The 26,402-nt window shown below is 38.7% G+C and overlaps 1 protein-coding gene across 1 annotated transcript in view; it reads right to left on the minus strand.

Annotated features, from left to right (window-relative positions):
- grin3a (glutamate receptor, ionotropic, N-methyl-D-aspartate 3A) overlaps positions 1–26,402 on the minus strand; it is a 51,848-nt gene that overhangs the window by 1,979 nt on the left and 23,467 nt on the right. The window contains 8 exon segments of the mRNA XM_042509602.1: positions 7,041–7,111; positions 7,495–7,656; positions 14,882–15,033; positions 15,880–15,995; positions 20,820–20,863; positions 20,865–20,966; positions 22,048–22,431; positions 24,155–24,824. Coding sequence (XP_042365536.1) covers positions 7,041–7,111; positions 7,495–7,656; positions 14,882–15,033; positions 15,880–15,995; positions 20,820–20,863; positions 20,865–20,966; positions 22,048–22,431; positions 24,155–24,824 — 1,701 coding nt within the window.

Genomic DNA, 26,402 nt, shown 5'->3' on the forward strand with positions numbered 1-26,402 from the left:
CCAGCATATGGTAGGAAGAAAGCAGAAAAAAGTGGCATCTGCAATATGTGACTGGATATTACACTAGGCTTGTGTCATGTTGGGGTTCCGAGGAAATGCTAGTGAGTTGCTTTTATGTTTTACCAAGCCGCAGAAATGTTTTGATAGATGAATATATAGCTTTTATCCAGATAATGGATTCCAAATATGTAGCTGTTATGAAAATATTTTTTCTATTAGTTAACAAATAATCAACTTTAGGGTATTACTATTTCATTTTTATGTATTTTTATAAAGAACATAAGGTGAGTGGTGAGTTTTTATTCCAAAAAAAGAAAAAAAAGAAAAATTTCCTTCTAAGACAAAATTAAGTTCATAATAACAGAAGAAAAACAAACAGATTAGTATAGGATTTTAATTTTTGAGTACAATATTTAAAAAGTCAACTTTAAAACTCTTTAATGAACATAAACTTTAGGCATTATTTAAAGTCCCTGAGATTACTCAGTGCTTTCCAGCATGGGAAATGAGAACACAACCCAGTAGGTATGTAAAGCACCAATACAACGTAATATATACTGTACTCCCTGTCAGCTCTACAGTTTCCTGCAGTCATTTATAGGACAGTTCTAACTTGCCTGAGACTTACAAAAAGAACTAAATTTGGTTTTCTCTCTCAAAAAGAAACTTTTCAAATCTTTTGGACCAAATCTGCAAGCTGAAAATGCTGAGAAATAACCACGGTTTCATTTAAGGAGTAGAGAAGAGAGATTCCCCCTCATTTGAATTGAAGCCTAACTCAAGAACTCTCTGAATCAAAGGTGTTTTCACCGGTGATAAAATAAAAAAGAAAAAGTGACAAGAAGAAGTTAATGAGATACTCCTGACATCAAAAGAGACTATAAGCTGAAGGATGAGACGTCAGAATATAAGAACTTAAAAAGGATCTTGTCTTAGAATGATATTATGCACCTTTTGACAAGAAGGCACCTGTGCTTACATCATGGCTGCAATGAAAGAGAGACTATTTTGCAATGTGGTTCACATGATTAGATCTCTTTAGTCCTAAGACAATCATTTAATTTTAGCATCTTCATGCAAATACACACGTGTTAGCTTATTTAGACTTTATAGAGTAGATGTTTTCTAACTATATATACTGTGTATCACAGCAGCTAGCGGATCTTGTGGATGTTTTCAGATGGTTAGAGAGGTGGTTGCTTTCTGAGCGATCCATCGCTGTTTTTCCACTAGGATAGTTCCACAAAAAGCTCTTGTTTCTCACAGACATTGACAGCTTCCCCAGCCCTGATCATGCCCTGATGCCAACATGTGGCTCTTATATGGTGCTGCACATATTGAGGTCCTGATTGACTGACGATCTGTATACAAATAGTGGTCAAATACCACAGCTTAGTCAGTGATTTTGGCCACCTTTCTTGGCACTGCCGGGTAGCTTTGGTTTATAATGTTGGAGGGGTAGTGGATGGGTCCAGCAAACCCCAGACTTTCTTCCGGTAGCTCAGTGTTCACTTCTCATATGTATGTAGAGCCAAACCATGATGTTTTTTTCCCCTAAACCTAACCACATGATTCTGTTGCCTAAAGCTAACCAACTATGCCTTTAACGCCTAATCCTAACCATGTGTGTTGACGTCCTGGCGTTCCAGTAGAGGGCAAAGCCTGAGTGACACAGAATGTCAAGTTTTGCTGTATCTACTACGTAATAACATACAAATGTAATGTATTTGTGGTTTGCAGAAATGTCCTATGCTGACATTTTTTACTGGTGATTAGGTTGATCATCTTGATTTAAAACAACTGCTGGCTGAGCTTTTGTGCCATTAGAACTCAATGAATGTGGCAAGTCGGGCTTTTAAAACACATCCCAAAACTATCCTTTACAGACTTGTTTTTAGGCTTTTATCCTTGAATAACTCCTCTTTACCTTTTTTGGCTTTGTGTGCATTGTTTTCCTTCTATTGCTGAATCATCTTTTGTTTCTCATTTATTCTTGTTGAAAGCACTTTGTGTCTGCACTGAAAAGCGTGATGCAAATAAAGATAATGCTTATTATTAGTCAAGCCTCTGATCCTCCCACATAACTAAAAAGCCCCTTTCCTTTGTTGTTCTTCCATCCGGCCTATAAGTTAATTTCGTCAGCATTTAGGGGTTATTCCTATACGAAAGAGGAGCTTTCTCAACTTTCATGATGTGAATAGACGTGATGATTGAGAAAGAGCTCACATCATTTCACTGGAAAATATAAACTCTAACTTTTTTTTTTTTAACTTGATAGAGATTCCCACAAGAAATAATGATATCAAGGTCAGAAAGGGAACTGTGCACTGTGCAGTGTTGGCAAAGTGTGTTTAGCAGATGGAAAGCATGCTGAAATACAAATCATTATTTCTTCCTGCAATGTTAGGATGTCCTTCCCTTCATCATTAGTTTTCAAAAGAAACGACACATACAAGGTTTAAAATGTAATGCTAATTTTTGCGCTCCTCTCTGTGACATCAGAGGGCGTCTTGATTTCTAACTCGAATGCAAACAGAGCTCTTTGGTTTGCATTCTGTATACACACAACTGTGAGTCAGCCTGTTTTTTTCTCATCATTTACAGAAAGACACAGTTTTCACAACAGCTGAGGGTAACCTTGTGCCTTTCCTTCAGAGAGGCCAGATCCTTCATCCTTCACACCATTTACAGATTCCTCCACATAATTTCTGGAGATATCTGGTGCCTCCTACATCCAATTTGTGGGGTCACCAGATTCCTCTCGTTAAAGTATGTCCAGTCCTTCATTTACATTTTCAGAAATGATGAATTTTTTCATATGCAGTGATTTTACAGGTCCTTGCAACCTCCTGTGGATCCAGGGTTGTTAAACCAATGTAGCAAACACAGACTACAAAGCTCCTGCTCTCACAACTTCTAGGTACTTCATGAGACAGAGTATATGATGACTATTTTTCAACCCATCTGTCAGTGCAGATATCTGTCAGTTCGGAGCACACTGACCAGGGATGCTGCCCTTCAACAATCTGGACACAGGTGCGCCAGAAAGACTTGCACCCTGCTGAAGTGTCCTTGAGCACATTATAAAATCATCACCAGCATGTCTGTACAACTTTAAATGACCTCTTTGGCCACCCCGTGGATGGTGAAAACATGATAAATTTGGTCTTCTTGTGATATACAGTAGATAGATGGTGAAAGCGACTATACTTCTTTCAAACTGTTGTAATAGTATGCTATACACGAAATAAACAGCAGGACCAAAACAGGGAAGCACAATCTCGATGCCCATATATTTCAACACTGCAGAGATGCTCTGGTTGCCCGAAAACTGAACTCTTGCTGGAAAGACATATGAGCCAATAGAAGTGAGGAATCATAAGCACAACAATCAGTTTTCTAACTAACACAGACATTAAATGATTTCTTATACATACAGACCAAATCACTGTTTGTTTAAAGATATATAGTTAAACGTGATGGTCTGACCTAACTAATATTTCTGACACTTATTTTAAGTAATATGTTGCTTTGATTGTGTTTTTAATAAACCAAATCTACCGGCACAGAAGATACTGTTGAGGACCGCAGCAAATCGTATTTTAGTCACCTTTTTAGGTGACTTTAAACAAGCCAATTGACCCTCCATTAAGCCCTGCCCCTTTGTGATCGTCAAGCTTTTGTAGCTAACATGGAGCTCACACTGTAACTATCTGCACTCCCTGAAGAAAATGATCTGTTTTTGGGAAAAATTAAAAAGTGATTTCCCACTGAAGCAGACAGAAGAACCTACAATATGTGTTTGAAGGATAGCCAGTATACAGGATGACAACCTCATTCAACAGCAGCAACAGGTTAAAAGCTACAGTCAGCTAAAGCTAAAGCTAATGTACAGATCACACATCAAGAAGAAAGTGAAAAAAATCTGAAATGATTGCATGAAAGTCTCTAGAGCAAAGCCATTGTTGCAGGACCTTTATGAAGCAATTCAGTGCTACACTATGATTGGCCAGTTTGCACTGAGGGGTGGGATTTAGCAAAGGGTCAACTGAGTCAGAATTTCACCCGGGGCTGTTTCATTTCATGTACGTGATGCAGGGGATTTTTACCTGAAAGTTACTGTAAATAAACATTGTGATTCTGTCTATATGACACCCAGAGGGAATGGTGTTCAAAACACAGACCAAGATTTGAAGTAAGACAAAAAAAATGTCAGATATAAATACATACGCCAATTAGGAAAGTTAACCTAAAACTGGAAACAGGAAAACAGTAAAAGTGCTTTAAAATTTAAAAGAAATACAATGTAAAAATAAATAAATAACAACTATTTTTAAAAAGTATAAACAGTGGAGGCAGAGGACCTGTCACATATTGTTTCCCCGTCAAAGAGAGTATAGCAGCTGAATTGCGGCTGATCTACTAAAAGTGACAAATGATCTTGTTTTAGTGTCAGCTAAAGGTCTTTTCTGGAGCTACATGATCTCCACACTGTGTTTGATACTAAATCACAAGATCTTAATTGGACATCAGAGAGTGTTTCACGGTATTACAGACACTGCTCCTAATTCTCTCAGACCGACACTTCTCTGATGCCTTTGGGCTTTTCTACGTCCTTGTTAGCACAGTTAGGAAATGAAATATGTTATGCTTCCACCCTAAGTATTCGTTTTAAGCCAATTTGATTTTTTCCAACATGCTCCATTTGGTTAAATAATGCCTATGCTAATGAAACGCAGGTGTATATGCAGCACTTCTCTGTGAGATGTTGTGGTCGCACTAGAGGTCTATTTTCTGGAAACATGCCCCAAGCTGCAACCTTTTGCAGACCAAAATCTCTCACACATAAATGGAAAAAAGATGATCCTGTCTCAGTGCAGTGCTTGCAAAACAGACATTTCTGATACGCAAGGTTTCTGCGGGACGCTGACAATATGACGGTAATAATTTCTGACTCTTAGACAGCGTGCAGGCACGATGCAGAAGAGCCTGATTGAATGAGCCTAATTATGCAGCAGTAGGTAATCTATCCTCATTACCACAGGCATCCCTCACATGGCCTTGGCTCGAATAATTATTACGTGTATTTAATCCCCACTTTGAGTGCTCCACCTGAGTGTCCCCTCAGTGCGTGGCGCTAAGTGGGGATAGGTGTGAAATAGAGTACAGCTGAATCAAACAGAGAAAGATGAAATGGGACTCTGAGCAAAAGCTTGTGAGTTGTTTTTGATCTCCCCTCAGAGGCCTTAAAAGGAGTAATAAATGTCCCACTTTGCTTGCCCTACATCAGATATGCTTATCTGATAACATGGAGGACGTGACACAGCAATGTGAGCAAATGTGAATAAAACTGAGCTAGACACACACTCGTGTCAAAATGACCGTCCAGATTAGTTACGTAAACCCTGACAAAGTGCGCCTGTGCAACATTTGAAAAGACTTTGACCAAAGAGAGGCTTTCATGATTTCCTAAATCTCTGTCTGTCACCCACTGAGCCAAACAATAGTCTGTGACGTCAGCGTCAGATTAATTCCTCAATTTCCCTTACTGATGATTAGCTTCCAACAGACTGACCATTCTATTTAATTTCTGATTAAAAATGGGTCCCTTAATTGCCACTCGGATGTTAATTGATGTCACTTATTTGCAGTCTGATGATTTGGCCAATGGGCTGTTTTTAAAATTGGCTTCCTGATTTTTTTTTTTTTTTTTTTGTGTGAGTGAAGGTTATAGCAATGGGCTCATATGTGACAAATTCAAGTGATTCCAGAATCTGCATGGTATTTTCTTTTTCTTTGTTTATATGCTGTTCGTAATGAAGTTTTTGTTATTGTAGTTATTAGTGGTTTGCCACCACTCTTTGAGTAGTGACAATACACGACTATAGAGGAACACGACGTGTAAAAATGAGCAGGTTTCAATTAATCTGTTTATATGAGCATCTTCAATTTCAGAGTAAAAGAAACCTTGAGTGGAAAAACTTTGCAGAGGAGGACAAGCTGGTATATCAATAATCACAAAAACTGCAATGGGGATAGATTTCAGTGCTGTACACAGGCAGTCATGTTTTTTTACACTATTTTGGTGAGCTTATGATGCTTTTTAAGTTTATGTATGGAACTGCTGCCTAAAAAGACTTTTACACATTGTCTTACATTGCAAAAGACATACCTGGAAATCAGTGGATACATTGTTTTGAGCATTAAAACCCCAGAAAAATGACTCTCCTTAATATCAGGATTTGATCCATTTGATCCGGTAACATTTTTCAACTCAAGGAGAGCTCCACAATTCAATAATTTTGTCTCTATTCAAGTTAGTGGAGCGCTTAACAGAAAATTTATTTTTCAGCCAGCAGCAGTTATCTGCTCTGCAGTAGTAAGTCGCCGTAAGTCCCTAGTGCACATCATCTATGGGCTGCATGGTGCGGATGTAGAGCCAATCATCTACTTCCATTTTGATTTCATGCGTTACAAAGCAACTTTTATAAATAGGCAGGGCTCTGCCTTTAATGCTGCATCCACTGCTCTTAGTACATCCATGATTATCTCTTGTTGCGCTCTCTTCTGCAGTCATTTAATCATTTAAAGGCACCTAACGGGAGACTTAACACCACCGACTGTTTATCTCAATGAACCTATTAATATTGGTGTAACCATACAAAATTAACATGCATTCATTCGCTTTTTATTTTTTATTTTTTTGCTGATTTTCTGAAATATCACTCAAAACCAGCTATTGTTCTGTCAGCATTACTTACATTTTGGACCTGCATTTCATCATTGGCAAGCCTATTTCTAATGTATTCTTGTGTGACAAGAGTATTAATTAACTAAAGTCGCAAGTCCAAACAAAATGAACTAAATGGGTCATAAATGATTAAAACATAGCTGGGCTCAGTTCATATTCAGTTCACTCCTTTAGAGATGGGATTTCTTTCAAATAAATTTAATTTAAAAGAAAAAAATTACATTAATCATTACTATATTAAAGCAATGGGCTTGTCTGCTGGATTTATTTGATTGAACGGGGACAGTACCTCTTTTCAGGCTTGGTAACAGTCGGCAGTTTGTCATCATTGAAGACTGAGTTGAGGGCCCGATGTAATCTCTGGAAAACAAGGAACACATTAGCTGTCACATGTTTACTGTATAAACTTTTGTCTGTTTCTCTGTGATTTTTCTGATGTTTATTGGGAACTTTAGGCCGTGTGTGTTTTGCATGTAGAAAGGGAGGTCAACAAAATACGTCATTGTCTAAATACATGTGAAGTGCACTACTTTGTATACATTGCTGCAGATACTTCCAAAATTAAAATACAGAGACACATACTTGCAATGGATTATTTTTTTGACATTCTATTATGGCTACTTTTGTACGTAAATAATCAGCATACCTCTCCTGGTGGTTGTATTTTGGCTCTTCAACTTCAAATGACTGAAACACTGCTATACTGTGTTGTAAGTGTGTGTATTTGTGTGTGTGTTCAGTACCTGGCTCGTGTGCAGCCAGTATTTGAAGCGTGGCTCCTTGACCCTCGGGATCACCAGCTTGTACACAATGTGTTCTGCTATTGTGGTCAGCAGAGATAAGGCCACGCCCACACAGAGCATCACAAACAGACCGGAGAAATGCTTTATGCCCATCTGCAGCGTCTGGAGAAGGGAAGAAAGTGGAGGGATGGGAAGAAAAAAGAAAGAGTGCATAGAAGAAGAGATCAGGGATGCACGTCTACAGCTTCTGAAAAAATTCTACCCTGAAAGTCCATGATAAAAAATCCCACAAGTTGAGCTGCACGATGGTAAAATAGTCACATAACAAAACACCTTAGAACCTCAACATGTTTCTTTAATTATTTATCAATGAGGCTGCAACTAAGGATTATTTTTATTGTTGTTTAATCTGTTTATTTTCTCGATTAATCAATTAGTTGTCTGTTCAAGAAAATGTCAGAAAAAGGTGAAAAATTAAAAAAGAAAAAGATGACGCCCTCAAATGTCGTTTTGTTGATAACCAAAAGATATTCAGCTCAGTGGATTCACTGCCTTAATGACACTGAATGTAATTCTCATTAAAGGAGCACTGTGTAGGATTTGGTGGCATCTAGGGGTGGGGTTGCAAATTGCAACCAACTGAATACACCTCCACCCACTCTGTGTTTAGAGAACCTATGGTGGCCTTCAGGTAACCCAAAAAGGCAATCATCCCTATCTAGAGACAGTCCTTGGTTTGTCCGTGCTGTGCTACTGTAGAAACATGGCAGGCTCCGTAGAAGAAGACTGTATGAAGATATGGACAACAAGTTCTCATCCAGTGTTGTCAAATACTGTACTGACACTCTCAAGTCATCACATACAAGCACTTTCTCTCTCCCATCAGCGTGTGATGTTGACACCAAAGGCATCCTTTGGCATCTCTATGAGACATTCCCTTTAGCATCTGTATGTGATGCACAGCTGTCTCCTGAGTGAAACATTGTGTAACACATAACTAACATCAAACAGTCAAGACTACTTTTGCCAACAAAACAACTTAGTTAAAAAAATATTATATCTAAGATTGAAATAAGAACGCAACTTGATGTTAATACATCAGTCAAGTAAGATAGGTACATGACAGATGAATGCAACTTACATAGCATTACATTAAAAGAGCAATGACTTTGTTTCACATGGGACAGCAGTCTACGATGACTTTGTTGTTCTTTATACTCTGTGAGTTGCTCTGAGTGTCAAATATTGCAGCGGATGCATTTACATTGGTGTAAGTTGAAAGTCTTGTGTGACTCAGAGACGCCAAAGGGTGCCTTTGGCCTTAGTATCACATGCTGAGGGGCGTGACAAAGCATCGGTATTTGATGACTAGGAAATGAGAAGAGGCTGATATTAAGGGGCTTTTTCCAAGGTAACGAAAACATGATTCTTATTTTTTCGTTGATTAGAAATTACTGCAAACATAGTTATGAATATTACACTCAATTTCTACTAATAGATCCCCTAAATTTAACTTTTGTCACATTTTTTCTCATGTTATGTTGATATGCAATCTACGGTCTTCTATATTTTGTGCTCTGTCTTTTATCTTTGTGTTGTTTTAAAATTAACTAGGAACAATACTAAACCTGCATGTGTTTGGGTATCCTTATCTTATATAAACAGATGTTTTTAGTCATAGGCGTGGCAGGAGCTTTTGGTCAGTGTATGGAAATTGTTTCTCCAGCAAACACTTTAATGATAACACTAGTGTAATTGTGTTTTTCTTTGCTATTTAGTCCAATGAAATGTGCTAACCCGTTGATGTAGTCAGAAGTTCCTACAGTGCACTGTCTCTATTACAGAGAGTTTGGCCGACCTCCCAGAAGTCATCAGCTCCCATTCTTTTCAAAATTCCATTAAAAACAGCTCACATAGACAAAACGCTGCATTGACAAATGTAATGCATCATGTATTTTTTTTTCTTTCCTTAACTTGACTTTCTAACACCGTAATCACTGCAGCTGCAGTTGTGAAAGCTTTGTACAAAAAAAATGAGTGCGAGGAGACTATTGCTCAGGTTTGCTTTCAACTCCGTTTTCACTCCTATCAGAAGCAAACAAAAAAACTGATAAGTGAATAAGTAACAGCATTACAAAGTCGGTAAACTGCAAAGCCTGTGCACAGTACTGAATTCAGTGTTTCTTTTGCAGAGAATTGGACAATCTAAAACAAGATATCACCTATCCTCAGCTACTTATCCTGGAAAATAAAGCATGAATTTTTTTTAAAGGAGCAGTGTGTGAGATTTAGGGGCATCTAGCAGTGAGGATTGCAGATTGCAACCAGTTGAAACCTTTCCTGGTTATAATTTCTTGACTATTGAGTGGGGGGACTATTCAGGGTTTTACCAGGAGCCAAATTATCTGAAATCGCTTTTTTTTCCAAAACAAATGGACATGGTTATTTAAAGCGGTAATAAAGCAGAATAAAGCAGCTTCACATTACAAGAATTTTTTTTCCAGGAGATTATACACTAAAGGAAACAAACTTGTATTATTTGCCATTTAAGCAATTATATATCCCCCCAAATTCTACTCACTTTACCTTTAAATTGCTGTGAAACCTTTAACATTTTCAGATTTTCCTTAAAATTTTTATTTTATTTTTATTTAACCTTTATTTAACCAGGTCGGTCCCGTTGAGATACAGTGACCTCTTTTTCAAGGGAAGCCTGGCCAAGACAGCAGCCTAGAAATATAAAAGTTGCAACAATTAAATACAAACAACACCAACTCACTTAACAAAATAAGTGAATCCTTCTCCTGAGAAAACCCCTCAGATCATCTCTCTCTGGGATCTCACACGTCTCACTGAGATTATGATTGTTTCCCCTTCACATCTTGATTGGCACTAAATCTGCTTAAAATGTATCACTTTTGAGAAAATGTCTCAGAAACGAGTCTGTAAATGAGACCATCTTTTATTGTGATCACACTTTTCTTAACTGAGCGCCTGTTGCAGTTACCTTAGATGTACATTGTCGTATGAATCTTTTTACTGCTGAGTATGGAACAGCTTGTGATACAGCAGCAGCTGCAATGATTGCCTTATAAGTCATGCTGCTGGGAAAAAAAAATACATGATGGATTAAACTCGTCATTGCAGTATTGTGACTCGGCAAGCTGGCTGTAATGAAATTTTGCAGAGTGGGAGCCGATGATTCCTGGGAAGTCGGGTAATATACATAGACAGTAGTCACATCTGACTGCTGGGAAAGACATATTCAACTTAGAGAATTACAATCACAGTGGTATTTTCACTATAACAGAAAGACAAGCTTACTGAGGAAACATGACATGAATCTTATCTAATACTTAGCTCCAGTGTGCATAAAGCAGTGTAAGTTATTGTGTATCGGCCCTCTCAAATGCTCTCCACAGTTCTGGGTGTTCCTTGAATCAGCACATTTAAGCACATATTCCATATTCTAGTTTTGGCAGCATACACTTCCTCCCCCTTTTACTGCAAGCAATCACATAGAATAATCATTTTTCATAGTGATCTTATAATTCACAACTCCAGTGTTTTTTTTTATACATTCTTTGGTTCATTCATTGATTAGTTGCATAAATTTGCTGCAAAAACCTATGAATGACTTCAATAATAATCTTCATCCCGTTGATCACAATTTATTTCTCTGTAATGTTAAGTTTGGCCCTCTTAATGTTAGGTAATTGAATAATATGTCATTTATTGGCATTGATTTTATTACTTTGAATAGGATCAACTTCCTTTGGGTGACAGAGAGCTGGACAGGTGCCAGTGTGTTTGGCTGCCATTGCTGAAGCCAATCCATCAGATTTTTCATCTTTTCAGAATCCCCGGCTTGCTGCTGCTGCTCGTGGTGTAGAAGTCATTCATCGGAATAAAAGATTGCTAAAAAAAAAAAAAAATATGCTGAGCAGGACTAAAGTGAGCCAGCCTTGTCAGTAATTCATATTTCTTATATCCCCATGAATTTCCCTCTGATTTTGTCCAGTGTTCATTTCCACAGCCCACTGTAACTATGCCAAAACATCAGTGACAGGTCTTTCTATAGGCGACACAGAGGGCCACCTAGGGTGCCACCCACAAGAAGAAAAAAAACTGATGGTGTAAAACAGCCTGTTGTGATTCAGTGTTATGTACTGTAAAATAACATGGATTTTTTTTATGAATAGGCAGATTTATCATTGCTAATAATAATTTGGGCTCATGTTATTGTGCATTTTTACCTATTTTTTTACCTATGTTTTGCACTGCAAAACGTGCAACTCAATTTATGTAGATACAATTTAATGACACATACTCTATTTAACTTACAATACAACTTTATAAGAACTGAAAGTGTGCACTTAGTCATTATACTGTGATGTCTGCACGGCACCTGACACTGTAAGCTGTAAAATTAAATGACATAAAAACTAAGCAAAAATACCGGTCAAGCAGCTTTCTCTGCTGTCAGCACAGACAGGTGGAGGCATGATGCTGCAAAAATGAAATGTACCTGGAGCAATTTAAATGTCTGCAGCTGTAGATAGCATCTGCAACACGTCTAGCTGTTACACAGTGGAAAATGGTTCACTTCAGCGTCACTGAATCTGTTGCACTGCAGTGTACTACTTCTGCTACTCATAGCAGACTCAAAAGACGGTGGTTTACATGTATGTATTAGGTGTTTAGGTGATGCTGTCACTCAAAGGCACACACCATGAGTGCTTCTTAATTAGGCATCATAAGGAGCAACCATTGCACACCTTTGCACACAGAAGTGACGCACAGAAGCTCAGAAAAAATAAATAATTAAAAAGAAAAAGCACAAATATAGGAAGAAGACGGGGCAGAGAGGGGACACAATTTCTCTTTGAAAAGTGAGTTTTTTAATTTATGCTTGATGATAGGGAGTGTGCATCAGCACTGAGCTACGAGCCACTTTTGGGGATTCCAGAGTCACAGCTGGGTGGGGAGATGGCCAGGCTGCTAAGAGAGCTAAGTGCTCAGTAATAGCAGAGCAGGATGGACTGTGGGGTCTGGGCTGTTTAGGAATGAAGTTATGGGGACACAGCTCGGTTAGCAGCTGGAGGGTCAGGGGCCGGAGTCTGAATTAGTAAGGAGCAATTACGGCGCATGAGGGCTGTGGAGGCAGTGCAGGGAAAGGATTCAGCAAGCCAGAAAATTTGTGAAATTAAGAGAAGAGTTCTTGGTAAGGACAATATAACTTTCAGTTACTTAAGTGACAGGAAAACTACTATGCAAAATGGAATAGTTTCTTTAAGACAAATTATAGCCTTTTTCTATATGGTGCTACTTATTTTTTACCACTTTTATGTATTTATGTGTATATATATATATATATGTAATGTCCTAAATTCCCTTTGCATTGCTATATGTACATCTTCATCAAATTACAAAAGTGATGTGTTAGTTTCTTATGAAGTTGTGGGAAACATGTCCACAAACAGTTGTCTATTTACATATTATGGCCATCCATTATGGCCATCTTACAAGTACTGTACGTCCAGTTGCAACTCTCTATATGGTCTCCAACAACTCATATAGACTAATTAACATCAAAGGTTGCAGGCTGGAAAACCAAAATAATGAGCTGGAAGATGCTAAAATTCCCTTTTAGCTGAGTGAAACTGCAGAAATGGGTGGTCCTTTTCAAGCAGCAACCTCCAGGGCTAAAAAGTGAAGCCAGTTCAAAAGTGCCAAAAGGCTGCCGTTCCTCTAATGGCCACCTGAGAATAGCTCTAAAAGTGTGTCAATCCCCATAGACCCCAACATTAAAATGCCCAACTTTACAGCAGAAAAAAAAAAAAATGTTACATGTCTGGCACAAAAACAGTTCTGGTCTCAACACCTAATTTCAACATTCATCACAACTGTACGGGGGGGGGATTTTTTATATAACTCACCCGTTTAAATTTTGATGAGGCTTAAAGTTATGCATAATTAAGAGAAAGACTGCTTTGAGTGACAGGCTGTCTGCAAGGCGTAGCTACAGCCTATGAGTCAGATCCACCCCTTGATCCTCCACAGCTCCAACCTCTTGTCCAAATTTCACCACATTAAAATTATAATGTTCTGAGTTCTGAGGGGCTTTGAGATACAGAGCTTCAAAGTTTCGCATTCCACATTGTTTAGCGCCTGCCCTGGATTGGTTCCTTCTCAAAAGGTGTGGATCTTTGATGGGGAGATTCTGCCAGGAGCACTGTGTTCAATCTTGTTTCCACCGATCAGCTGGGTGCAGTGGAGGCTCACTGACACCGTAAACGCCTGACCAGCCAGACTACCGGGGCAGCCTGAAGCATTCAGACTGCCAGCATGCATCCTGAGTCTGCCCTTTAAGACATAGTTTGTTGATACTATGAGAAGTAGCCTACTTGTAAATGATGTGTTGTGCTCTCTGAGGCACTAGATTGGTAGTTGGGATTGGTCTTAGGTATTACTTTTTAATATGTACTTCATTTAATACTTAATGCATTGCACTCACAAGGTTAGTTTTTTGGTTCAGTTCACTAGGTTTAATGTATTTTTGTTTGCCATGCACTTTAAGATAAACAGAATTTTATTTCCACAATTGTTTTCATTAGATAACCTTAATAGCTCTGCTTTTTAAGAGCCTTGTTTTTGTGATGATTGTTTCTTTGATTTTTCACAGCACCTATGAGCCCTTTCTGTTAGTTTTGCCTCATCTTTTGTTGCATACAGTAATTCTTATTGTCTTGGTTAAAGAAATAACTTTTTTTTTGCGTTGCTTCCCTTTCCCTTCTGGAGCTGCGCCATAACACAAATAGCATAAATGATATGAACCTTTTGGTTTTCTAAATAAAAGTCTAAAAATATATGTTACTTAAAAAAACAAAACAACCCCCCCCCCCCTGAAATGATAAATTTAATAAGCTGCCACAGAATAAGAATATATGAATAACTCAATTTTGACAAAAATGTCAGAACCATATAATTCCAAGGTGGCAATTTGGTCACTTCTAGCTCCAGAAATCCAAGATTGCACCAGCCAAAATGCCAAACTCCAGGCTTCAAAATGTGAGTCTATGAACCAATGGGTGACTTCACAGTTGATATGTCCAGTATTTTTATACAGAGTATGGTTATGGGTGACCCTATTCACATTATTAATGGACGTTTGATTCATTGTTAATACAAACATATTAAATAGTGCAGCTTTAAACTGGGTTTAATATTTGGAAAGAACTCAAAACCTGTAATACCAACTGAAACATATCTTTATATTTGGTGATAGAAGATGTGATATGTCAAAACTCAACATCCATCTAAATATCTCCTCCAACATAACAATACAATAGCAGCTGTTGTTTGCAGCAGGTGGTTCTGCTCCTACCTCAGTGACAGCGAAGCTGCGCTTCCCGCAGGGCACAACCTTGTACCACTTGTCATGCAGCATGTCCATGAAGCCATCTGACTTGTACTGACTAACAAGCTCGGAGATGTTGGAGGTGAGAGGAGAGTTCTGAGGGAGGCCAATGCCATAGCCTGCCAATGGACACACAAACACACCATGTAGTTATTCCTCTGTCACATACAGCAAAATCTTTTTAACTCCACCTCTGTGTGCAGTCATTATATTCTTTCCCGAGTTTACAGCTTTGCTCAGGAATAAAGAAAAAAGCTGACCAGACACAAGGGAGACTTGGCAATTTTTTACCATTGCTTATCAGAAAGAAGCATTGTCATTCAACAAAACAGGTACTTAACATTGTAAGTAAATCTCAGAATGTCTTAGCATGCCAGGAAAGTGTGACAAATCCAGCAATAGCCAATTACAGAAGTACCTTGCCGTGGTCGGAAGGACACTGGTTGATTTGTATTGTATCCTGAAGGCTTAAGGGTGCATTAAGTAATTAACAACAACACTGGAATCTGGGGCTGTGGTGGCCTGTAATGGAAGCAACCACCATGGGAACATTTTCACAGTGGGAGGAAGAAGCTTGCTAAATGGACCAGAGATTAACAGTAGACAGTAGAGAATCTAAGCTGTTGAAAGCAAGAAGATTAACTGCTGTGCAAATGTTGAGTGATTGATATTGTTAAATCTAGGGCTGTTTCGCAATGTTCATGGTCAATTAATCTGCAGTCCTGCAGAAAGATCTGTTCAAATCTACTGATAATTTAAAAATTAAAACACGTTTATGAATACTGTTGTGATGCCAAAAATCAGACTGTTTTCCAGAAATTACAAATTTATTTTTAACACTTTCTTAATCAACCAATACCCTTATTGATTATTCAACAAATCAACTACAAGATGGAAAATATATTAAATACTTCTTTGTGTCCAAAATAAGCAAATCATTTCTGTTATAACAAGCTGTGTGTTACCTTCTATAGCAAAGGGTTTCCCGACTGTTAGTGTTTTACAGTCTGCATCTATGGAGACCTCATAGTCCAGCAGAGCTTTGTCCATGATGAATGCATCCAGTCTCTGAGGGTCAGCCCTGTAAACACACACCAAGTAGATATAATGAAAGTTCAATGCAAGTAGCAGATGGAGCAAAAAGGGGTCATCATTTTTGTGTGTGTTATCTGAAGTGCAGTGATGGGTTAATGAGCACTCAGAACTGACAGGACAGGAGCAGCACAAATATATTTTATCCACCAAAAAAGTCACACCCAAAAAAAATTCAGGTTATTCAGTGCACACTTTATTTAGATCACATTTTTACCTTGCTCTCAGAAAGCCCCTTCCAATGGGAAACTGAACTAAAACCTCGCTGAACATGGGAGCTGCTGGTCTACTGCTGCCTTGGTCATTTAGTTTGTGTTATTGTGTGACTTTCAGAACTGAATTACTGTGGAATCTATGGTAATAAATTACTCCTGTCTGCTTCTCCAAACTCAAAGCATGAGATTGATGAGACACAAGTTTAGTATATGCAGCAACGTCATCATGCAGACACTACATTGATTTCATTACACAAGGAACATTACTGGAAAGCTACAGAATAATATGAAAACCTCAAAAATTAGAATAAATAAATAAATGAGCCACCCTTCAAGAGTTTGTTGAGCTTGTTTGAAACCAGTGGTTCCAAATATTTTTGGCTTCTGACCAACCTCTCAATAGACTACTGTTGTATTTTGACTGGTAAGTAAGGCAAATCTATTTTATTGTGCATGTTATTGTACTTTGGTGTTCAGATCCACCAAAGTCACACAGTAACACAAACAAGCCACTGATCAAAGTAGTGGTAGACCGGCAGTTCCCATGTTCAGTAAAGCAAACTTACATTTTTTGACAATGGAGTCTGGTGGACTTCAAGAGAGTGACTGTTGGAAAGGGCTGTTTGTTGAATATTCTAAATAAAGATTACACTTAAACTAATTTTTTAGGTGGCTAAAATATGTTTTGTCACTGATCCATCCACAGCAATACATCGCCTAGCCGTCTTGGTACTTCTGCTTGCCTCTGCAAATTCTGGGGTGCACTGACCGCCTGTATGTAATGCACCGCAAGTGGATAAGTACCTCAAACAACCCCACTTCAAAAAATTCCAACTATCCCTTTAAGTTTTACGACAATTTGATCAGTGGCATTTGGGATGTTTTTGATGGATGACTGGAGAGCAGAACAGATGGACTGGGACTGATCCATAGTCACTCTCCCAAATTCATTGTGTTGACAGATGTAACCATAGCACTACGAAAAATCTCACATCTCCTGGGAATTTTTCGAGATTGACATTTTAAAGCAACCCTCTGGAAAATTAACCTTTAAAACCTCCCGAGACGCAAACTTAAATGAACCTTACTTTGTCATCTCACTTCTGCTCTGCTACTCTGAGGCTTATTTTCTTCTCTGTCTGTTTGTGTCCTCATGTCACATCTCTGACCTTACAGAGGGAGTGTGAAATATAAGAAAAGTGTCTTGGATGTAAACTTGAGGTGCTTTCACCGACATATGAAATAGGGAGTTTAGAGGTCCTCCACCAGAAAATTTTGAACATCAAATACTTAATTTTCCGGTGTTGGAGTGATTTATTTTATTTTTTTTATTCACCAATTTGTGCCTTTTTTGCATCCATTTTCAGTTTCAATGTCTTCAATGATGATGTGATGATGTGTAAGTATTCTGGTAATCACTTGAAAATGCTGTACCTGTCCTGCCTTCACGAATAAAAACAGTTGCTTTGTGCTTGTTGGTGTTTTTTAGCGCCTTTGAGGTGGCAGTTTACCACATTCAATTAAAACTGGATGTAAAATCAAGAAATTTCTCTCAACCCTTCACCTTGTCTGAACTGAAAATGTTCTCAGGTCGGTTTTGTTAGTGTTTTTTCTTTTAACATAATTTCACTGGCCATATACCAGTAAAATTGCCGCCTGTCTGCCAGTTTCTGCCAATTTACTCACATTCCTCACTCCAATTCTGTTACACAGAGGTGAGATATTAATTCACAACACTCTCAGTAAGGCTTTTACAAATCAACTCAAAATTTCTTTACTGACAGGTACAGCCTACTGGGATACAAAGGCTGCCAAGCCTTTTTCAAGATATTCTCTTTATTTTTTCACTTGTTATCAAGGACAGCGTTTGAAATCCTCTGCTGTCTTCTACCCACAAGCTGGCTGTTCATTATTACAGGTTGAATTAGGTTACAGCTTACGTCCTTGGTCTTTTCCACCATAGTACGGTATTGATGTTATCTATTTTATTATCATAGCACCACGCTGACATCAATTACCAAACCAGTATGATTAAAACATGATGCCTTTCTGCATCATCTCATCATGTATTTGCATCAATGGGAAACTACACTAGTGACAGCCAGGGCACTTCTCTGTGGCATGGCTTTACTTAATACAAAGTGAAGTGCGCCACAGCAGCTCCCTTAATTTTGAGTCTCTGAGGTAGATCAGTGAAAAGTCTTCACATCATGTAGTAAGACCTTGTGGCACCCAGGTTAAAAATACGCTCTAATAAAATGTTCTGTTTCAGCTTGTGTTATGCAAGACTGTATTACGCCGTATAAAAGCAGCATTTCAAACATGTCTGCCACACTAATAAGCGAGCCAAAATAGCCCAAGACAGTTGTGTGATGGCTGATAATACTCCCGTCAGTGCACTTTCCAAAAAAGCTCTAAGACAGGCTGCAGTTAGGAGTTGCTTGTTTCAGTTGCTGTGGTGAGACATGTTCATTAAGCTGAAACAGTGTGGCTGCACAGTGTGAAAGGATGAGAACCAAGCCTGCAAACAGACCTCTAAATTTTAGTACATTTCCACAAGCAGTGGTATTATAGTCATCAGAGTATGTGAGATTTTGTTTCTAATTGTCACAGAGTATAGGGAGAGTTGCAGCGGGGGAAGGACCCATACACTTTCTCATGAAGTAGAAAGTCCAAAGACAAGGGACGAAGAGCTAATTAGGGAGAGTGGATAAAGGTGGAAAAGTCGGAGGGGGGAGGTTACTGCAGGGCTGATGAGGAAAGTGGGAACAGGTGTGTAGATGAATGGGGCAGTCAAAGAGTGGGGGAAGGATGGAGAGTTTAGTGGTTGGATGGGAAATGGCAATTAAGGGGCCTTGGGAAAAAGGAATAGTGCTGAAGAGGAAGGACAGCAAGACAAACTGTGACTAAATAATAATGAAATAAAATTAAATTAAATTAAATTAAATCAAATATACCTGGGGCACATTCAATCTGAAAGCAGTTTGCACTGTTTTGCTACAGTTTCTGGATTGAATGAGATCTTCCTTTTTGACAATGTGAAACAGTTTGCATTGGGCTTTGAGGTGTGTTTTCTCATGTCAACTGATGTGTCCGAGGTGTAACCCAATCAGCAGCGACATGTATATAAACAAATTCCTCATAGATCTTCACTTTCTAATATATATATATATATATATATATATATATATATATATATATATATATATTTTTATTTCACCTTACTGTAAATGTATCCCCATGCCTAATAAGCATGAATTAAATTTAACTCCTGTTAAATCTGCTGTATTAAAAAGCAGCGTTCAATGCAAAAGGGTGTTTCAACACACCACTGTTTCCATTTAAATAAATGTCTTTTTGGGGGCTGAAGGCAGCTCTGCTCTATGTGTAACGATAACCATACCAGTCCCAACATCCACTTTTGCTTTGACCAATTTATGAGTCTCCACATGGGGCTACTCCCATCAATGTGCGTGCAGCAGATGCATTGAACTATAATGAGAAACTTCAATGGGTGTGGTCACAAATAAGCAACTGCAAGCTAGTGACTATTGCTAGCCAAACTCGATATTCGTGCTGAATGTGGGCATTGAATTTCTGGTTAGTTTGCCAGCTTGCTAATAAATGCATTAAAATATAATGTTATTCGTAAACTGACCATTTTCTTATGTTCCTTGCCTGCCTCCTGACTCTCTTCCAGCCATGAAAAATCTCTCATATGAGGCAGTTTGTATTTTTCATGGCCAGTTTTGGCTGGTTAACACAGCAACAATAAATGTCGCCTCCATACATACTTCTGTGCGATTAAACAGGGTTGTGACTTTGCGGGTCAAAGTTCACCAAAGTTGAACTCCATGCGATCTAATGTGAATTTGCTTTGCCAGCAGAAGGGAATGTTTCATCTGTAATCTGAATGGAAGTGAACAGGAGGCGACTATTTCACCAGTGCTTTTTTGCTGGTGTGTGACGGTATCCTTACACTGATAACTAATAGCTGGTTACCTCAGGAGTAAACCCTGAGTGCCCAGTATTCATATTCGCATCGCAGCACACTTGTATGCTGTCTTGTTCCCCAGTTGTAATTTTTTAAAGATGACATTTTCCCTTGAACCCTTTAATCAGCATTTTATAAGCTCAGTTATAAAAAAAAAAAAAAAAATCTGTTTTCATCCATTGAAATTGTGTCCTACCCAGCCCGGGCGTGCATTCAGCTGCCTTTTCTCACTATATTCTGCTTTGCTCCGCGGGGATGCCAGTTGAATGTCGAAGCAGCTTAGGATGACAGCAATGGCAGGGTAAGGAGGAGAGTGAGATCTGAATGCAAACAGGCGGGCTTGTGGTGGGGAGTGACAGGAATTTTTTTCTTCTTCAAATTTTTGACTGTCCTTGGATACACAACTCACATCCCTTTATTTCCAAAGATGATGCAGTTTGTTTTTTCTGTGAGTTGATTTTCAGGTAATGATGACAGCAAGAAAATAACTGGTTGGATAGTTACTCAGATGACAGATGACATATGGGATCAGTGACAACAACCATGGATGTACGCTGAGTGTATAATGATGTATGTGCACTGTACAGTATGTACATTGTCTTACTTGAGTTGATGTATGCCATCTGGAGTCGCTGGGACATTATATCTTTCTCATGTACTCATGCATCTCAGGGAAACTCTTTTTGACGTAGTCCTCGGCGCTGCTTTCTCTCACTGTGGCAAATCGGAATCCCTGAGAGGGATGGTGCAACTGCAGGAAAGAAGAAAGCCAGATGTTACCCTTAGAACGCTTTCAAAAAGCATGAATATTGATTAGTATTGATTTTTTTTTTTTTTTTTGCGTTTAGTCTGCTTTTTCTCTTTCCTTTGCCTAGAATTTTTAATTATCAGATGCTAAGGGAGCACTTTTGTGAAACTTTACACTGATTCTTTTCTGACTCCTAATATGCCTGCACTGTCATGATTCAGAGAGTTGGTGAGTTGACAAAAAAGCATATTACCTCACCCCAACTGTCCCCACAAAGGTTGGTTCAATTAAAAAACCTATTTGCTGATTTAAAGATTAACAGATTGCACTCTTCACAAGAAGGGCTCCTCTAAAATCTACAAAAGATACCTACTGCTTTGGTCTGCAGTTTTTTCAAGCGTACATCAGGGACATTTTTAAAAAGAAAGTCGACAATTGCTTGAATTTGAGAGAACATATTTGGTCATTCTGCTAAAAACTGAACCAACATGCCAATATTGTAATTTAATTTGTAAAGCAAAAATATTATTATATTAAAGCCCCCCAGGGATCCCCATTTGACAAGATTTCACATCAGGGACCTCCATCTAAAAAGATTTTGGTCATTAGATATGGATTAAGACCAGAATTCTGCAGTTGTGAACTCCAGTTAAGGAGATAATCGGGAATGAAGGGAAACCTATTAACAGGATAGTCACTCTTACTCACATTGGGCTTTCTTGGGACCCCTGGGGATCCCGAACCCCTGGTTAAGAACTGATGCTCAAGCACATGAAATATTCATGACTAAATAAGAAGTTCATAATATGTATCTGCAGGTTTGACACTTAAATAATCTGCTCTATCAGGACTTTGTGTTTGGTTTGATCTGATTCGACTCACAGTGACCCGACAACCCTGCAAATGTCATGAGATTCTGATTTAAATGTTGTTGAATCCTGATCAGCTCAGAAAACTACATGACATCATCTTTTTTCTAACTGAATCCTGACCTCTTTTTACCAGTGAGAAAAGCACAGAGAAGCCCCAACACGTTCAAACATCAACTTATGATGCAGTGTTGCACTTGTTCTGACTTGTGTACCTTTGGGTCGTGTATCCCTGACAGTTGTTCGTAGGTCTTCTCCCCGACCATGACAGCAGCAAGGTTAGCGGTGTAGGTGGACAGACAGAACAGACAGAAGATGGCCCAGAGGTTCATCAGCAGGCGGCCTGTCCAGCACTTTGGCGGCTTGATGGCTACCGTCCTCCCGAAGAGAATAGCGTAGCACACGTTGAGCGCAGAGGAGAAGGAGAACACGCGGTCACGGTTGCGTCCACGTGGCGTCATACCAAATGGACTGTGCCACTCGTACAGGGTGAGGAAGATGGCAGTGACATGCAGGGAGACGAAGATGCCGAGCCACATTGACCAGTGGAGTGGCCACATGAAGGCACCGATGGGTGCAGCTGTGTCGCGAGTACGAACCTGGGCAAAGGAGGGGACATGGGAGAGGAAAACTGGTATTATAAAACAAAGGAATTTGTGTCAAAGATTGCTGTTCTTTTTTTTTTTACAGGCTGAAAATAAACTTGCATTGTGTCATCTTTTTCTTTTTTTCTGTTACATACAGTATTGTCTCTTTGTTTTATTAAATGGCACAGCTGTTTTAGCATTGGATTAAGTCTGATTTATTCATCCTAGAAAAAAGTGAAACTGTCCAGTCATGTTGTGTACCTGGGAAATTTAGTTATGTGCGGAGACCATCATATTTTGTTGCACAATTTGACTGATTAGTCACAGCAAGCCTTTTTAACACATCTCCTGGAGTTTTGTGTGTTACGGCTTGAGCAACACAGGGCTGGAATCGGTGGACAAGGGTAAGTTTTCCATGCTCTGGTCAATTTTGAGATTTTGCACTATTTTGCTTTCATAACATGGCTTCTTTCAGACTAGTGGAAAGAAAACAAGTAAATTATACATATACATTTATTTTAAGTGACTTCTGTATTTACTTATTATGCTTATAGAGGTGAGAAAACTTGTTTTGTGCAAACAAAGCTTAAAACCTTTGTACAGATTTCTGTTCTGGAAATTTACGCAACAAGTGCATAATTAAATAATGCCTTCTTTACATATATAATTATAAAATTTCAGTGTAATTTTTATCATCTATCCAGTGTTTGGACTTTTGTCTTGGAAATGCATAAAAATCAGCACATATTTGATAATGCCTCATTTGTATATTTACACATAACATTTCAGAAAATACATTAAATAACTGTCTTAATATGAGTAATCAACTTGAGCTTCATGTTGATATCTATTACTCTAAATGTTTACCCTGTTCACCTGTAGTGTGAATAGAGTATTTTTGCTGTAGGCACATAGGATTAGGGTACTTTATCAAAATGAGTAGTTTTATCTACTCTGAGCCAAAAATCTCCACTTAGAAGCACTTACATACAGTAAACTTTCCAGTTTTATTCCTGTCTATGTTCTGAAGGTTTCCACAGGGGGGGTTTGTTGATATATAATATTCATAGCATGATTCCTATCACATTTTATACCTAAAACATGGCAAAATTTGATTATTATTTTTTTTTAATGGCTGTTGACATAGGAGATGGTCCAAAATTTTTAACCTGGCTCTATCTATTAATCAGATTTTTGTTTTGGAAATGTATGCATATCAGCACATATTTTCTAAGATAATTCATAATTTGCACATTTAAACTTTAAGTTTCAGAAAACTTAAATACAAATACAAAATAAACATCTTAATGTTAATTACCAACGGTGGAAGTTCCATGGTTGTATCAATATGTTAAAAATGTCACCCTAGACACCTGGAGTGTCCCCTTAAAGGGAAGAGAAGGGAGATTTATTACCACCAACACTATGCCTGTCTGCAGGTGGGACTAGGTATATTAATTGTAGTAACAGGGTCACTCTGTACACTCACCCGGGTAGCCTCTTATAGGGAATTGCTTAAGAATCCAATAGCATTGGGCTTGCAGAAATAAAACTCTGCCATATGATACTGACCACCAGCATACCAAGCGGAAAGAGTTGAGGTGAGGTCATGGACAGAGAGCGGTTAAGGATCAGCCAGAGTTACAGAAGTGAGATTTATAAGAAGTGTAGAAAAAAATCTGTTTTAAATGAGGAAAAAGAAGTGTAAGAGGGGAAGCGAGAGAGTAGTACTGACCAGAATTCCCAGGCTGGTGGAGAAGAAGGGTGAGGTGAAGTCAATGACTTGGCTTCTGGCCGAATTAATGCTAAAAGATGTGACTGCCAGGTGGGCAGCACCGCTGAGCAGATCCCCCACCAATCCTGTCCAGCGACCATTCTTGAACCCGCCATATTTCCCATCACCCACAATATAGAGGTCAAACGTAAAGCCCATATCCTCCGCCAGCTTCTCCAGCAGGTCTATGCAGTATCCATAACAACACTTCTTCAGCTCTGTGGGAACAGATCCGTTACGTCCCGAAAGGTTCTGGAAGAATTCTTTCAAAACCGAAGTTTCATTGGTGAGTGGGTCGAGGCACAACTGGCCTGCGGGACACAACCCGTCCCCGTCCACCTCTCGGGTAAATACAAACGGGTGCTCCACCAGCGTCACCACCCGCATGTGCAGCCGCGTGGATCGGCGCCAGTCGCCTCCGCCCCCAGATCCCTGATGGCTTGGCCAGGCCCTCTGGTCCATCAGAACTTTCCCCCTGCGCCAGCGACCCATGCGGGTCCAGGTTGGCTGGCCTAGAGGGTCCAGCTGGAGGGACCAGATGTAGTGATGGGCCTCTGAGATGACATTCTGGCTGCGAGCATCTCTGGATATAAAACCGCTCTGGCCCTCAAATGATGTGTTGGATAGAAATCTGAGGGGAATGAGAGGAGAGAGAAAAAAGAAATGACAAGGGGGAAAGGGGAGATATTGGGAGGAGAAGAGAAGGATCAGAGGGAAAGAGGATAGCAGACGATTTGAAAGAGGAAAATGATTTTTAGTCCTTTGATAATTTGACCTATTGAGACACACAGTATGTCTTGGGTGTTTTCTTCCTTGCAGGAGTTTCCCTGGAAATAAATGAAAGATGCTGCAAACAATATTTCAACAGATCTACAACAACAACAATCTAAAATCATACCACATAATCATGAGCCATGGTAATCATAATTGGTATTAAACAAACAACCTAATCAGTAAAGCTGCAATCACTTGACCGATGTGCTGAAGGGAGTGAAAAATGTAGTAGTAAAATAGGGAAACTCCAAACTCCAAGAAGATAGACTTGCTTGGTGGATGGGTCAAACAAACACAGGACGTTATCCCAAAGGGAGAGTGTTTGTGTCCTGCGTAAAACGAAATGAATCTTAAGTTATTTTAAAGTGTTTTGTCAGTTTGTTTCTAAACCTAACCTATAAGTGTAGTTACCTAAACTTAACCTGCGTAACTTTACTTGCCTGCTTGTTAAGTACATAACTTAACTTAACTGTGTAACATGACAATGGCATTTGTGGGATGCTAATTTGCAAGATATCATAAAAATCATATATGCATTTTCGTAAGATTCATGTTACCCTTAGCACATCAGACATGCTATCACACAAATGTCTGTGAGGCCCCAGTCTTCAAGTCTGGAGGATGGCAAATTGGATTCAATGTTTAAGTACCGTGAAAATAGCACTTGTATGCCTGTTTATCTTATAATGATTATTAGCCAAGCATAATTTTCATACTACCTGCAAAATATATGTATTGTGGTTGACAGAAAAAAGACTACAAATTCAGCATTGTATGTATTATGGTCTTTGCTCATTTCTGAAAAGGATAAAATACATCCAAAAACTGAATAAATTTACAATAAAATCTGGAGTGTGTGCAGTTACTACAGCAAATTTTTAAAGTTTTAAATGACTTTCTTGTACTATAAAGAAGTTGTAGGCCCTCAAACTAAAGTGAGTTTGAGCACTCTTCCATCCCTCCAAACCACTATTCTCTATGGAATGAAAATATGTATGATCAGTGCCAAAAATAATTGCATACTGATTTAACAAACCACAGATTTTGATACATTCTACATGTATAATGTAGAGTAACATTTCACAATTTTGTTGATAGCTGATACAAAAATGTTCAGTCCCTGAGATTATTTGAACGATAGTTGCAAAAAAAAAAAATCCAAAACAATAAAAAAAAATAAATAAAAATACTTGCTTAAAATAAGGGAACATGTTCCCATGAGAATATGATACTAAATCAGGGAGAAATTAACAACATTAGCAAAAAAGATTAGTGTAGCAGTGTAAGCTACAAAATGTAAACACTGGCAGAAGTGTGTGTGAAGCAGAAGGCGTTATTAAGAAATCTTTTACAAGCTGACATAATTTTGTAACCAAAGTGGAAGAATGATAGAAGAGTATTCAGAACATTCTGAGGCCTAAGGTTTTTGCTCACG

Source organism: Plectropomus leopardus, chromosome 20 (assembly GCF_008729295.1).
Source record: "Plectropomus leopardus isolate mb chromosome 20, YSFRI_Pleo_2.0, whole genome shotgun sequence".
Taxonomy (NCBI): domain Eukaryota; kingdom Metazoa; phylum Chordata; class Actinopteri; order Perciformes; family Serranidae; genus Plectropomus; species Plectropomus leopardus.